This window comes from Theropithecus gelada, chromosome 4, assembly GCF_003255815.1.
Source record: "Theropithecus gelada isolate Dixy chromosome 4, Tgel_1.0, whole genome shotgun sequence".
Lineage (NCBI taxonomy): Eukaryota > Metazoa > Chordata > Mammalia > Primates > Cercopithecidae > Theropithecus > Theropithecus gelada.
Genome location: NC_037671.1, coordinates 68,750,639 through 68,763,666, shown reverse-complemented (window position 1 = coordinate 68,763,666; position 13,028 = coordinate 68,750,639). Strand labels below are relative to the sequence as shown.

Genomic DNA, 13,028 nt, shown 5'->3' with positions numbered 1-13,028 from the left:
TTTTTTTTTTTTTTTTTTTTTTTTTTTTTTTTTTTTTTTTTTTTTTTTTTGCCAAAATGGACATCAAAGGAAGGGAATCTTAACTTCAAATCCTGTTTCCATATCATGTTCTCCTACTACTAATTGGCACTTGGTAGTTATACTGCCTCATGCTACAAACTATTTTTTGTTAACAGCTATTAGGAAGGAATGTTTTTCACTTGAGAATCCTAAGTATAAGTCTGTCTTGCCTTTCGGTTCAGCACAGTACCAAATATAGATGCCTGAATCTAGTAGAAAAAAAAGATTAACTCCTTTATACCCTCTACTAATGAACATTTGTTACTATAAAGGAGTCACTTCAAAATCTTTTGCAATGAAACCCTTTTTAAATAATGAATTATCTTGCAGAATCCCAGCATGAAAAATAGTACATGCAATATCACTCTGTTTTCAAGAGATGACTATAGCCTTCTTGGTCCCCTCTCGTTGTCAGCTCTCTCCTTCCCAGTGAACCCCAAAGGCACCCTGCCATAACTGAAGAATTCCCCAGAGTGCAGGTCTAAAATTACTTCCAAAAATCATCTTTTCAGGCTAGGTAGGCTCATGCATTACTTCTTTTATTCTCTCAGGATTCTAAAATTTACTTCAACAGTCATGTGAAATAAGATGAAAAAATCTCCCTGCCATTCATGATTTCATAACATTCATTGATCTCTTTATATCAATTCCAGTTAAAGGAGGAGCCCCACACACTTAACTGTGCTTACTGGGACTCTTCTTTTTGGGTCTGGTCTTGACAACTCTTTAGCCCAGTTGTCCCTGGAACTTGGGGAAGATTTTGGGGGATAAAGAGCTTAGGTTTTTCTTAACATAGATTTCACCCCTTTTATACTCTGAAACTTTTCATTAGAAACTCAGTTATAATATTTTTCTTCCTCTTTTTCTACCAGCTTTAATATAAAGTTCATACAATTGGGAGAAATGTGTTCCGCTACTTAAAGTGCTTAGGACATTTTTCCACAGAAACATTGTTTTACATGACAATTTTTTCAGTGTTGTTAGTACTCTGTTTCAGGAATAGTATCACTTGTACAGGCTTTTATGGATTGTTATACAATTTAACCACTATATATATCATTTATATATATTATTACTTCTATGGGAAAATGTTCTAAATTTTCTATTTTAACTAACAGGGTAATATAGCCTGCATTTCATGGTTTTGGGGTGTGTGTGTGTGTCTGTTAGTCATAATGTACTTTTCAGTCAACATTAAAGTCTCACTTCAGTGTAGTGGAATAAAAACTTTGTATTTGGTCTAACAAAGAGTTTCATTTGTTTACTTATTAGTGAAGACTTTTCAAATGCTTTGTCTCTTTTATGTACATGTTCTCAATCAAATAGTCTCATAATGAAAATTCAGGTATAAATGCCTGGAATTGTATACTAAATTAAAATGTATCTTAGATTGTTTTTGTTAGATCTTTGTCATATTCTAGCAACTCATATTGAATATAATGGTTTTGTGCTTTTAATATCAACTTTTAGAACTATATTTTAATGAATATATTTTTGCTTTTAGATCATCTGGGGAATATTTTTCATCTTAGTTGCATTACTGTTTGTAATTTCTCTCTTCTTGTCAAAGTAAGTACAGTAGACACATTTTCTAAAGCACTTATGCAAATTCTGTGATAATATACATTTTGTTGCTGAATGCCATTAGTGTAGGCTATTCATCTTAAGTAGTTTTCTTACTTGAAGTGGTCTATAGCATTAACTCAAAGAATGGCTAAAACGTCCAATAATAGAATGTTTCTTTATTCTCCATCAATTGAACAATAGCTGTGAGATATTTAAGTGAGATTTAATTTGTTATCCATTGTTTTCTTTGACTTAGATGTATTTGCATGCTTAAATTATGATATTTTTTCTAAATTTGCTGAAAATTTGGTAGTATAACATAAATTTCATTATAATTTTTTTAGTTTAGATAAAGCTCTTCATTCAGCTGGAATAGATTCTGGTTTCATAATTTTTGGAGCAAACCTGAGTAATCCACTGAATATGCTTTTGCCTTTACTACAAACAGTAAGTAAAATATCAATCATTTTATACTGTAGCTGCTAGAGTATAAAATGCTAGAGTCTAGCAAACATTCTGACATCCTGTTCCACATAAAATTATTATGCTAAAAACCTATTAATAGTTTGACATATGCTTATGTTATTTTCTAGTTTTACTTTTTATTTGCCTGTAGTTTATACATTTACATGTTGCTTTAAATATTATTATATTGATATATTCCTAGACTTTTATGTTATACATAATTTGACTTGGGATATATTACATAACATGAGGTGACCCTCTCCAAATTATTTTTGGTATTAATATTTAATCAAGTCTTTTATCTCATCAATAAATGCAATTTTAGTTTAATTTGCTTTAGGATTTTTCTTAGTATAATAGTATTAAAAATTTTGGTAATAGTTTGGTACTTGTTTGTTTTTTGAGGATTTTTTTTTTTAAACACAGTAGCCTAATTTAAATCAAGGTTGATATTGTAAATATTTGCCAAATGGGAATAATGTTTTTAGTTTACTTTATATGACTGTTAGAGTGCTTATAGTTTGTATGTTAAATTTAATTTCATCTTTTTTTTCAGGTTTTCCCTCTTGATTATATTCTTATAACAATTATTATTATGTACTTTATTTTTACTTCAATGGCAGGAATTCGAAATATTGGCATATGGTTCTTTTGGATTAGAGTAAGTATATATTACAGTATTTTTTTCTCATTTTGTGTGTAATCTCCATTATTGCAAATTATCTTAGATTTAGAATATAGTAGCTATATCTTTATACCACAAGTGAGAGAAATACTAGCCTTTTCACTTCATGTTGACATAAGAGTACTTTTTATCTAGAGCAGTGGTTCTTAAACGGGGTGATTTTGCCCCCCCGGAAACATTTGGCAATATCTAGAGATATTTTTAGTTGTTATAATTGGGGAGTGCTAGTGGCATGTATTGGGTAGGGGCCAGAGATTCTATTAAAAATCCTGTAGTGCATAGGGCAGACTTATCTAGCCTAAAATGTCAGTAGTTCCATGGTTGAGAAACCCTGGTCCAAAAGTTATATTATTTCTTAGTAGAAACACATTTGAATATAATAGATACACTGAAGCTCAAAAGATAGCCCTCCCTATTAGTAAAGATTACCGTATCATTGGTTATTTTCTTCAAATGCTTATTTTGCGTAAATTAACAATTTTAAAATGAAGCTGTATCAGGTAGACACTACTTCCACTACTGTGGGTAGTGACACTACTTCCACTACTTTTACCCACTACTGTGGGTAAAAGAGATCTCAGTTAAATAGTGGCTTGAACTAATGAAAGATTTCTTGCTATGGAAAAAAGAAGCTAGTATTGCTTCAGTAGCTCAAAAAGTCGGATCCAATATCTCTGTAATTCTTCGAGTATCTCTGTCATGATTGTAGTATGGCTGCTGCAGTTCCTTTTATCCTGTTCATATTCTGTGAAGAAAAAGGTAGTTAGGAGAAAGGGGTATACAACTATATCAATAAAACAAGACTTTTACAGAAATCCCTAACAGACTTCTGCTTTGCTTTTCATGTTTAGTATTTTATCACATGGCCACTACTGGCTATGAAAGAACCTGGGAAATGTAAATTTATAAATGGTCTCATTGTCATCCCATCTGGAATTGGAGTGTGTACTACAATCTAGTAATAAAATAGGGAGGTGATACCTAAGTTGCTAAAATAAAAGCATGCTATGGTATTGAAATGAAGCAAGTTACCTGGTTCCTTATATTTCTGTTACCATGTATTTTCATTTCCCTTTAGTATAGATAAATGTGAAAAGCTCTTTAGTAAGATTATCAGAATTTTTCATAAACTAATTTTTATAGCAAAGTATAAGGATGTCATGAGTATTACATAGAAATGAATGTTTATAAACACATGACATTGTCTATTCTTATACAGTATTATATAAAAAGTTATATAAAACCATAGTATATTACTGATACTTATAGTTTAAATTCATAGTTCTAATCTTTAGATAGAACTAGAGGTAGTTTACAATTAGCTCCATGAATTTCTAACAGATACTGTTACACAGTAAGTTTAGAAGATTTCTTTGGAAATAGACCATGTGAATTATCTTAAAATTACTTGGGATGATTAAGAATTTTTAGTATTTACTTTGGAAGAAAAATAATGGTTGACTGAACTGTGTAAATCATTTCCCATAACACAAGAACAGTATTTAATGCTTTACAAATGAAATATTTTGCTGAAATTTTGTCACTCTTTTCTTTCCAGTTATATAAAATCAGAAGAGGTAGAACCAGGCCCCAAGCACTCCTTTTTCTCTGCATGATACTTCTGCTTATTGTCCTTCACACTAGCTATATGATTTATAGTCTTGCTCCCCAATATGTTATGTATGGAAGCCAAAATTACTTAATAGAGGTAAGTGAAATACTTAAAACTTGATTATTTTGATATTTTAAAGATAGTGATATTTAAAATCAAATTTTAATTGTGATGGTTAGCATATTAGCTCATCAGATTAAATTTAATATTGCTAAAACGGGTTTTTTATTTCTATTTTTAGAAAAAAATAGAAATATTTTTTTCATACTGAAAAAATTTGTTTCATACTGTTGTTTTTTTGAAACAACACACAGAATTTCATTACAATAGTTCCTTAAATGGGCCCTGTGATGCTAAGCTACTGAGCTTTACGTTAGTACTTCATTAAAACTCATAATACTTCCTCTAAAATAACATTTTAACTAATTTTAATAATGTGGCTCCCAAAGAACATTTTGGTGAGCACAGCATGTCCGTTCATTGGCACTATGAATCCCCTAGAAGAGGCTTTATAAATGTTTTATATGTAGATAACTATACATTCTTTTAACGTGATAGGTATCCTCATATGCTGATTTGTTGATGTTGTTGAGCTCTCAAAAGCCACTTGTGACTTTTAGTTTTAATGGAACAGTGTTTGGATTTTCTGACGATTCAAAATATTCTGACCAAATCTGATTCAAACTTTGTTTAGTTTGTTTCCTTTTTTTTAAATACCTTTTGCTCTACTTCTTAACTGTTCAAACCATATTTATGTTTCAGGGCCTGATCAAGCATTGCTTTAGTGGAGTCTTTCATTATTAAATCATTGTGCCCAGATCACTTCTTTTTTATCCTGCACTTCCTTCATTCTTTCTTTACTTTAACATGCAATTAGAAAGAAAAATCTAACAAACATATCAACCTTCAATCAGTACCCTCGATAATATTGATGAGTGTTAAAAGGCTTTTTCATTGAAAAATGTTTACTTATAATGCAGGTGAAACAGATAAAGCACAGATCATGATGGAGGTACATGAATGACCTGAGTTTGGGAAACACCATGCTGGAAAATCACCTGAACCATATTTCTCACTTCTTATACCTTTTGATTCTCTTCTTGCCCAATCATCCCCTTCACCTACCTCACTAGGTTATGCTTATTAAACATCCTCCTGTGAAGGAATGAAGGAAGACTATGCTTTTGCTTGGACAAAAGATATTCTTTGCATGATCCACAGTCTGAAAATAGCATTCTTTTCAGATGCTTTACTTTGTACTTAAAATGGAATTTGTTCTGGGAAGAAACCCTGTTGTTCAACACAGGACCTAAAGGATTATTATTGCGAAAAGCCTTAATGTTTGATTTACTATAATTAATTTTTCTTCTAAGAACAATGCTACATAAAATTTACATTTTGGAATGTTAGATAGATGTAGTTAGTATATGGAGTATACAGTTCATAGTGATTACTTTTTAAATCCAAATGTATTTATTACTGTGGTTTTTACATTTTAACTATATTTTTATCTTTCAGACTAATATAACTTCTGATAACCATAAAGGCAATTCAACCCTTTCTGTGCCAAAGAGATGTGATGCAGATGCTCCTGAAGGTAAAAGCAACTTGTTTTAGAACTTACAGCTTTGTAGGAAAAGAATTTCCTGGCATTTTGCTGTGTTAATCATTTGATGCATTTGTTTTGCTACGTGGTAAGAAGGAAACTTTCAGCAAGTAGAGGTTGGCAAATCTCTTCAATAGAATTTCTTGTTAATGAAAGGATTTGCATTAGAGAAAGAACCATTAAAATTACTTAGGAAGTAACAAAATGTAGTTATTATTTATCACATTTACTAGTATAATAAGAAATCCCTCTTAAATGATTTTTTTTTTTCCTTAAAAACATAAAGGAGTTTGGTGGAATCTACAATTTTTAGTACCAAGACCAAAAGTACTTATGACCTAGAACAATTTTTAATTCATCCATGTCTGGTTATTTAATTTAATAATAATAGTGTTAGTTATAATAGCAGTTAACTTTAAAGATACACAGTTGTGCTGGGCGCGGTGGCTCAAGCCTGTAATCCCAGCACTTTGGGAGGCCGAGACGGGCGGATCACGAGGTCAGGAGATCGAGACCATTCTGGCTAACACGGTGAAACCCCGTCTTTACTAAAAAATACAAAAAATTAGCCAGGCGAGGTGGCGGGCGCCTGTAGTCCCAGCTACTCAGGAGGCTGAGGCAGGAGAATGGCGTAAACCGGGGAGGCGGAGCTTGCAGTGAGCTGAGATCCGGCCACTGCACTCTAGCCTGGGGACAGAGCGAGACTCTGTCTCCAAAAAAAAAAAAATATATATATATATATATATATATATATACACACACACACACACACACACATATATATACAGTTGTTTTCAAGGCACTGTGTTAATTATTATATGTGTACTCTGACAAAAATTCTGTGCTCTTAACCCCTGTGTAGTTTTAGAATATCTTTTTTTTTTTACTATGTGAGTTGTTTAGGTGATTTTTTCTTTGAATGTTATAGTATTCATTTCTGATTAAGGATTCCTGATTTATTCTTTCAAAATTTGTAAAAGTGTTTCCTATGCTTGCCTTCAATGCTTTTATTTTGTGGTAAAGTAATGTGTCAAATATTGTATGTTTCTACATGAATCATTCATGAATACCATTATGAAAAACACAAATTCTGAGGGTTTTTTTTTGTTTTTGAGATGGAGTCTCGCTCTGTCGCCCAGGCTGGAGTACAGTGGCGCGATCTTGGCTCACTACAAGCTCCACCTCCCAGGTTCACGCCATTCTCCTGCCTCAGCCTCCCGAGTAGCTGGGACTACAGGCGCCCGCCACCCTGCCCAGCTAATTTTTTGTATTTTTAGTACAGACGGGTTTCACCATGTTAGCCAAGATAGTTTCGATCTCCTGACCTCGTGATCCGCCCGCCTTGGCCTCCCAAAGTGCTGGGATTATAGGCGTGAGCCACCGCGCCTGGCCAATTCTGAGTTTTTTATAGCAGGGTCAAGTATGTAATGTAATAGAGTATTAGGAACAAGTACAAGGTACAGGGATAGGCCAGAGGAAGACACAATTAACTCTGCCTTGTGGGGATCACTGTGGTGTAGTAGTCAAAAAAGAAACGTTTCAGAAAAGAGATATCAGAGCTACATTTTAAGGTATCTGGTATGCACATCAAGGGAAGGCTGTTCTAGCCAGAAGAATAAAGTGTACAAACAATTACCTTAAATTGCACAGGCGTGTGTTCAAGAACATTGGTTTTGTTTGGGGATTGGAGGGAGGAAGGCAGAGTCATGAGTCAGATCATAAAAGGTTTTAGAAGGTGACGAAAGAGGTAATGAAGTGTTTCAAGCAAGAAAGTAGAAGTTATGATCTGATTTCTTTTCAGTAAGTTAATTATAGCGGTTATAGAGATAATGGATTTGAGAAATTGAGACCAGATTATGGAAATCACTTAGGGGAGGGAGAGCTATCTAAAATAATCCAAGAGAATTGAAAGCCTACAGTGGTCATGAGGGTGTGAAATAAAGAAATTTAAGGAGTAAATTGAAAGAATTTCTGATTAGTTGTAGAGCAATGGTGAGAGAAACAGAAGATTCTAGAATGATACTCCAGTTACTGAGTACTTTGATTAATTTTGGTGTTACCAGCTGACGTAAAAAATACATTGGGAGGCCAAGGCAGGCGGATCACCTGAGGTCAGGAGTTTGAGATCAGTCTGGCCAACATGGCGAAACTCTGTCTCTACTAAAAATACAAAAACTAGCTGAGTGTGGTGGTACATCCCAGTAATCCCAGCTACTTGGGAGGCTGAGGCAGGAGAATCGCTTGAACCTGGGAGGCGGAAGTTGCAGTGAGCCGAGATTGTGCCACTGCACTCCGACCCAGGCAGGCGACAGGGCAAGACTCTGTCTCAGAGGAAAAAAAAAAAAAGTACTGAGATTAGAAAAATTGTAAAAAAATGATTAGTTAACTTGAGATGTCTCAAAATTGTTCAGGTGGAGGTCTCATAAGCAGTTGGGTATACAGTTAGACCTCCATATTCATCGGTTCCAGATCCATAGATTCAACCAACTTTGGGTCAGAAATAATTTGGGAAGAAATAAAATAAAAGATAACCAAGCAACAATTAAAAAAAAAACACAAAAAGCAATACAAGTATAACAACTATTCACATAGTATTTACATTGTATTAGTGTTATAAGTAATCTAGAGATAATTTAAAAGATGTGGGATGGTGTGTATAAGTACATCATTTTATGTAAGGGACTTGAGCATTCGTGGATTTTAGTTTCCAACAGAGTCCTGGAACCAATCCCTCAGGGGTACATGTGAGTTCCTGTATAGGTGAGAAACTGAGAGGGTAAAGAGTGAGAAGAGAATGGACACTGGAACCCAGGATAATCATTGTTTAAGGGCAAGCTGATAAGGAAGGTACAGAGATGAAGGCTGAAAAAAGAGAAAAAATTTAATGTTAGAGATAAAAATTCCTTGAAGAAGATGTGCAGGGTCAAGAACTTTTTTTTTTATTTTAGTTAGGAGAGACTTCGGGGATAATGGGATGGAACTAGTGGAGCAGGAAAGATTGAAGAAAAATGTCAGAAAGGATGAATGATGGACCAATATCATCCAATTCTGGGGGATATGGTATTAAGAATATCCAGGACAGAATGCTTTAGATAGAATGAGGGATATTTCTTTCTGTACATTGCAAAGAAGGAAGCAAGGATATGGCCTCAGATGGTAACTTGTTACTATCTGAGGGTAGACGAGAAGTGGCATATCTGTATAATTGTCTCAACTGGCTATAAAGGATGAGCTCAGGTCATATACTGAGAATTAAGCAGGCTGTGGGGTAGACAGTTAATGAAAGTAGCAAAAGCTTTTGATAGCCTGTGAAGGGGATTAGGAGAGGATCTAACTGAAGGTAAGTTAACGATAGGTAAATATGTCAATGGACAGAGGTGAAATTATCAATTTTATATTTTTATTGAACAAGTCTACACAACTTGTATAATTTTTCTCCATTAGTTCTTAGGTTGTTTGGGGGAAGGAATGGATTGAAGAACTGAAGTAGAATTGGGGATTTAAGGATGGAAAACAAAGGACAAGTTGAGGTTAGAAAATAAACAGTGACCACAGAGTCCAGGATTTGTAGGGAAATAAGGGAAGAGACTAAAACTGAAGGAAAGGATTAAAATTAAGAGATGAGATGGATAAACATCTGATGGGGATAACTTTATTTTGCCTGAAGAAATAATAGTAAAATGTTGTTCGTATAAATAAATACAACAGAATTTTCCAGTTCTACTTAATGATGTTAGTTCAAGATTTTTTACTTTGAAATGTATACGTACATCACAAGTAGGGTCGATAGTTGAAGTGCCTTGGGTTGCCATATAGCTGGATGAAAACAGATTGAAAAATTAGTGTTTAATTGGTTTGTAATTTGTTTTTAACCAAGGAGTCAATGACCTTGAAGATCTAAAATAGATTCTGTTGTTCAAATTGTTACAGTAGTATTGAAATAATAGCCGTAAAACAAAAACAAATTGTAGTTTCAAAATTATGTTGAACTGATAACGGGGCCTTTAAAATGCCCCGATACTACTGGAGTGAATTTTTTATATTATAGGTCAGTAAGATTTAATCAAATAATACACTTGACTGTAACTTTTTTATGAATCACATTATTTTTCAGTCTAATCTAATTTACAGTAGTTAAAAATGATTCCCTTTGAACTACTGAATATTTTTTCTTAAACATTTTAGTTGACTCATTCTTTGAAATGTTATTTTGCAGTACAAAAGCATACCCTTTAGTTTTATGGGTTTATCTTTCCCAGCTTTGTTTTGTTCTGTAGCACGTCTCTAAATGTTAAATTTGCCAGTACGTAACTTAGAAGAGGATGGTAGAAATATAACTAAATTTGGGGTGGCAGGGTAGTTTTTTAAGTGAATAATAATGATAGAGACAGATAAGTAGATTAAGACATTGGATTTAGACACATAAGGGTAGGGATGGGGTGGCATCCCTACCCTTAGGGTGAGGGATGGTGAGGGACTTGTATAGCCGTATACACTATTCTTTACAACATATTTAGTGACAACATTTGACTAGAGTAAATGATAATAAATAACTCATAAGGCATTTGATGTCACCTTTGCAATGTGTCTGTTGCAAGTAACAGAATTTTAGAGAATGATTTTTAGATTTAAAAATTTAAATTTTCAGTGTTATAATGAAAGTTCTTTCTGAGAAAAGTTAATCTCCCTGGAGAGATATTAAAGCAGTAATTTCTAAAAATATGTATGTTGCTGTCTTATTAATATTAAACATATTTTAGACTTCTAAAATTAATATTTTGTTTATATATGAGGCAATCTGACATTTATTCAACATAGAAAATATTGCTGGAATCCTAGTTGTGTTTAAAATGATTAGGTTTCAAATGAGAGTCATTTATCTAAAAATAATTTAAGTACTTTGTGTTTAAAATAATCCGTTAAAGAATAGAATAATTTAGTAATAATCCTATAAAGAATGCTATCTTACTATTTTTATGAAGTTCTCTTAAAATGACAGTATTACTTAATTCATCCTGACAGGTAACGCATGGTTTATGTTCAAAGTGAGTCAACTGAGCAAATTAGGAATCAAGTTTTAAATTTTACATGCTGTTACTCCAAGGGGACCTTTACATGTAGACAATTTATGTGTAAATGTGAATGCAATATGTAAAACAAATAATTATTTAAAAGACCATGTATATTTGGAAACTATAAATATTTGAGTCAAAATAGGAAGATGAAAGACCAATATACCTTAATGGACAAAAATAGAAGACATTGTCAGTACTGGGTTTGATTTTGGGAAAAAGAAAGTACCAGAGAAAACACATGTACAGTACTTACCTTCAAAAAGCATGTAGCCTAATGGGCTTGGATAGGAAAATAAATAATTATAATAAGAGAAAAAATAAATGGCAAGCTGTAGTGAAATTATAATCAAAATGCAGTGGTAAAGCAAAAGGAGATGGTGATTTATTCTGCCCTGGGGGGCAGTGTAACCTTTCTGTGGACCCAAAAGAGTAAGTTAAATCTGAATGAATGATCAGAAAATAACGTGGATATTTCAAACAGATAAAAAAACCTGCATTAACCAGGCATAAGAACATAAATATATTTGGTATGTTATGATAACAATGAATGATGGCAACATCATTGAATATTTGGAGACTACAGTTAGGGGTGAAGCAAGATAATATGTTTCCAAATGACATTTATAAAAATTCATTAACCTAAATTTTTATTTCTGCTACCCTGCTTAATTATTTTATCTTTGTTATTGTAAACTTGTGTTGTCTTATTTGGACATTAAAGTGACTGGAAATGGAATGATCTCTGTAAATCAAAGTTGATTTTTGTGGTTTTATTCTGATTAAGTATATTTGCTTACTATATATATGTGGAGGGGGGGAGCACGAGAGAGAGCGCCTTAAAATTAATCACATGACCAATAGGGTTAGGATTTAGCTTGAGGATACCATGTTACTAGGGCAGATAATTAAGACAACTTAGCAAATGCTAAAATGGAAACCTATGTGTTAAACCAAGCTACATGAATTATAAACAAATGAGCAGACAAAATTGAAAGCTAAAGCAGGCTTTTAATTATATATATATATATAGGAAGTACAAAGGAGGAAAATAAAATTATTGCAAATAATAATGTAAGAAAGAATAAGTAAAATGTGTGTTGATATCTTACATTAAAAAGTAATTGAACTTTAAGTTCTGGAGTAAACAAGGCCGTCATCAAGCGATGATTCAAAGCACAGTCTCTATAAATAAAACTTGCTTACCAAGCTTTCTTTTTATACTTTTATGTTTTTTTTTTTAAAGACGGAGTCTCACACTGTCACCCAGGCTGGAGTGCAGTGGCGTGATCTTGGCTCACTGTAACCTTCGCCTCTCAGGTTCATGCCATTCTCCTGCCTCAGCCTCCTGAGTAGCTGGGACTGCAGGCTCCTGCCACCATGCCTGGCTACTTTTTTGTGTTTTTAGTAGAAGCAGGGTTTTACCCTGTTAGCCAGGATCGTCTCGATCTCCTGACCTCGTGACCCACCTGCCTTGGCCTCCCGAAGTGCTGGGATTACAGGCATGACACACCGTGCCTGGCCCAAGCTTGCTTTCTATAGATAACTAACAAATTAGCACACTGACTTATTTTCACAGAATCTCAAGTACCTATCCTTCTGAAACCATTTGTCTAAGATGTTACGTAAGTTGAAGAATCCCTTCATTTTTTGTATGAGAGTCTGACTAGATATGGGAATAAAGGCCATAAAGAGCCACATAAGTTGTAAACAGTTTTAAAAATACAAACTAGAATATTAAAAAAACTTTAGAAAGATCATCTAGCTAGTTTAATCATTTTTGCAGATGGAGAAACTAGGGCACCAAGAGATAAAAGTTAGACAGTATAAGACTTAAGACTTTTAATGCAAGTGTCTGGATTCCAGTTTTGTTTTTCTTTTTTTTTAAGATTTAACATTTTTGTGTTTTGTTTGAGTGCAAGAAAATGAAACATTATTGCATCATCTGTCCTTTAAATTGTT

General features: G+C 33.4%; 1 protein-coding gene across 2 annotated transcripts in view; it reads left to right on the top strand.

The window, feature by feature from the left end:
- The window catches only part of LMBRD1 (LMBR1 domain containing 1), a 129,415-nt gene that overhangs the window by 101,046 nt on the left and 15,341 nt on the right, over positions 1-13,028 (top strand). For both annotated transcript variants that reach the window (XM_025382188.1, XM_025382189.1), the window contains exons 10-14: positions 1,565-1,629; positions 1,971-2,073; positions 2,648-2,752; positions 4,335-4,484; positions 5,907-5,985. In XM_025382188.1, the coding sequence (XP_025237973.1) occupies positions 1,565-1,629; positions 1,971-2,073; positions 2,648-2,752; positions 4,335-4,484; positions 5,907-5,985 (502 nt within the window). The remainder of the gene's footprint in view (positions 1-1,564; positions 1,630-1,970; positions 2,074-2,647; positions 2,753-4,334; positions 4,485-5,906; positions 5,986-13,028) is intronic.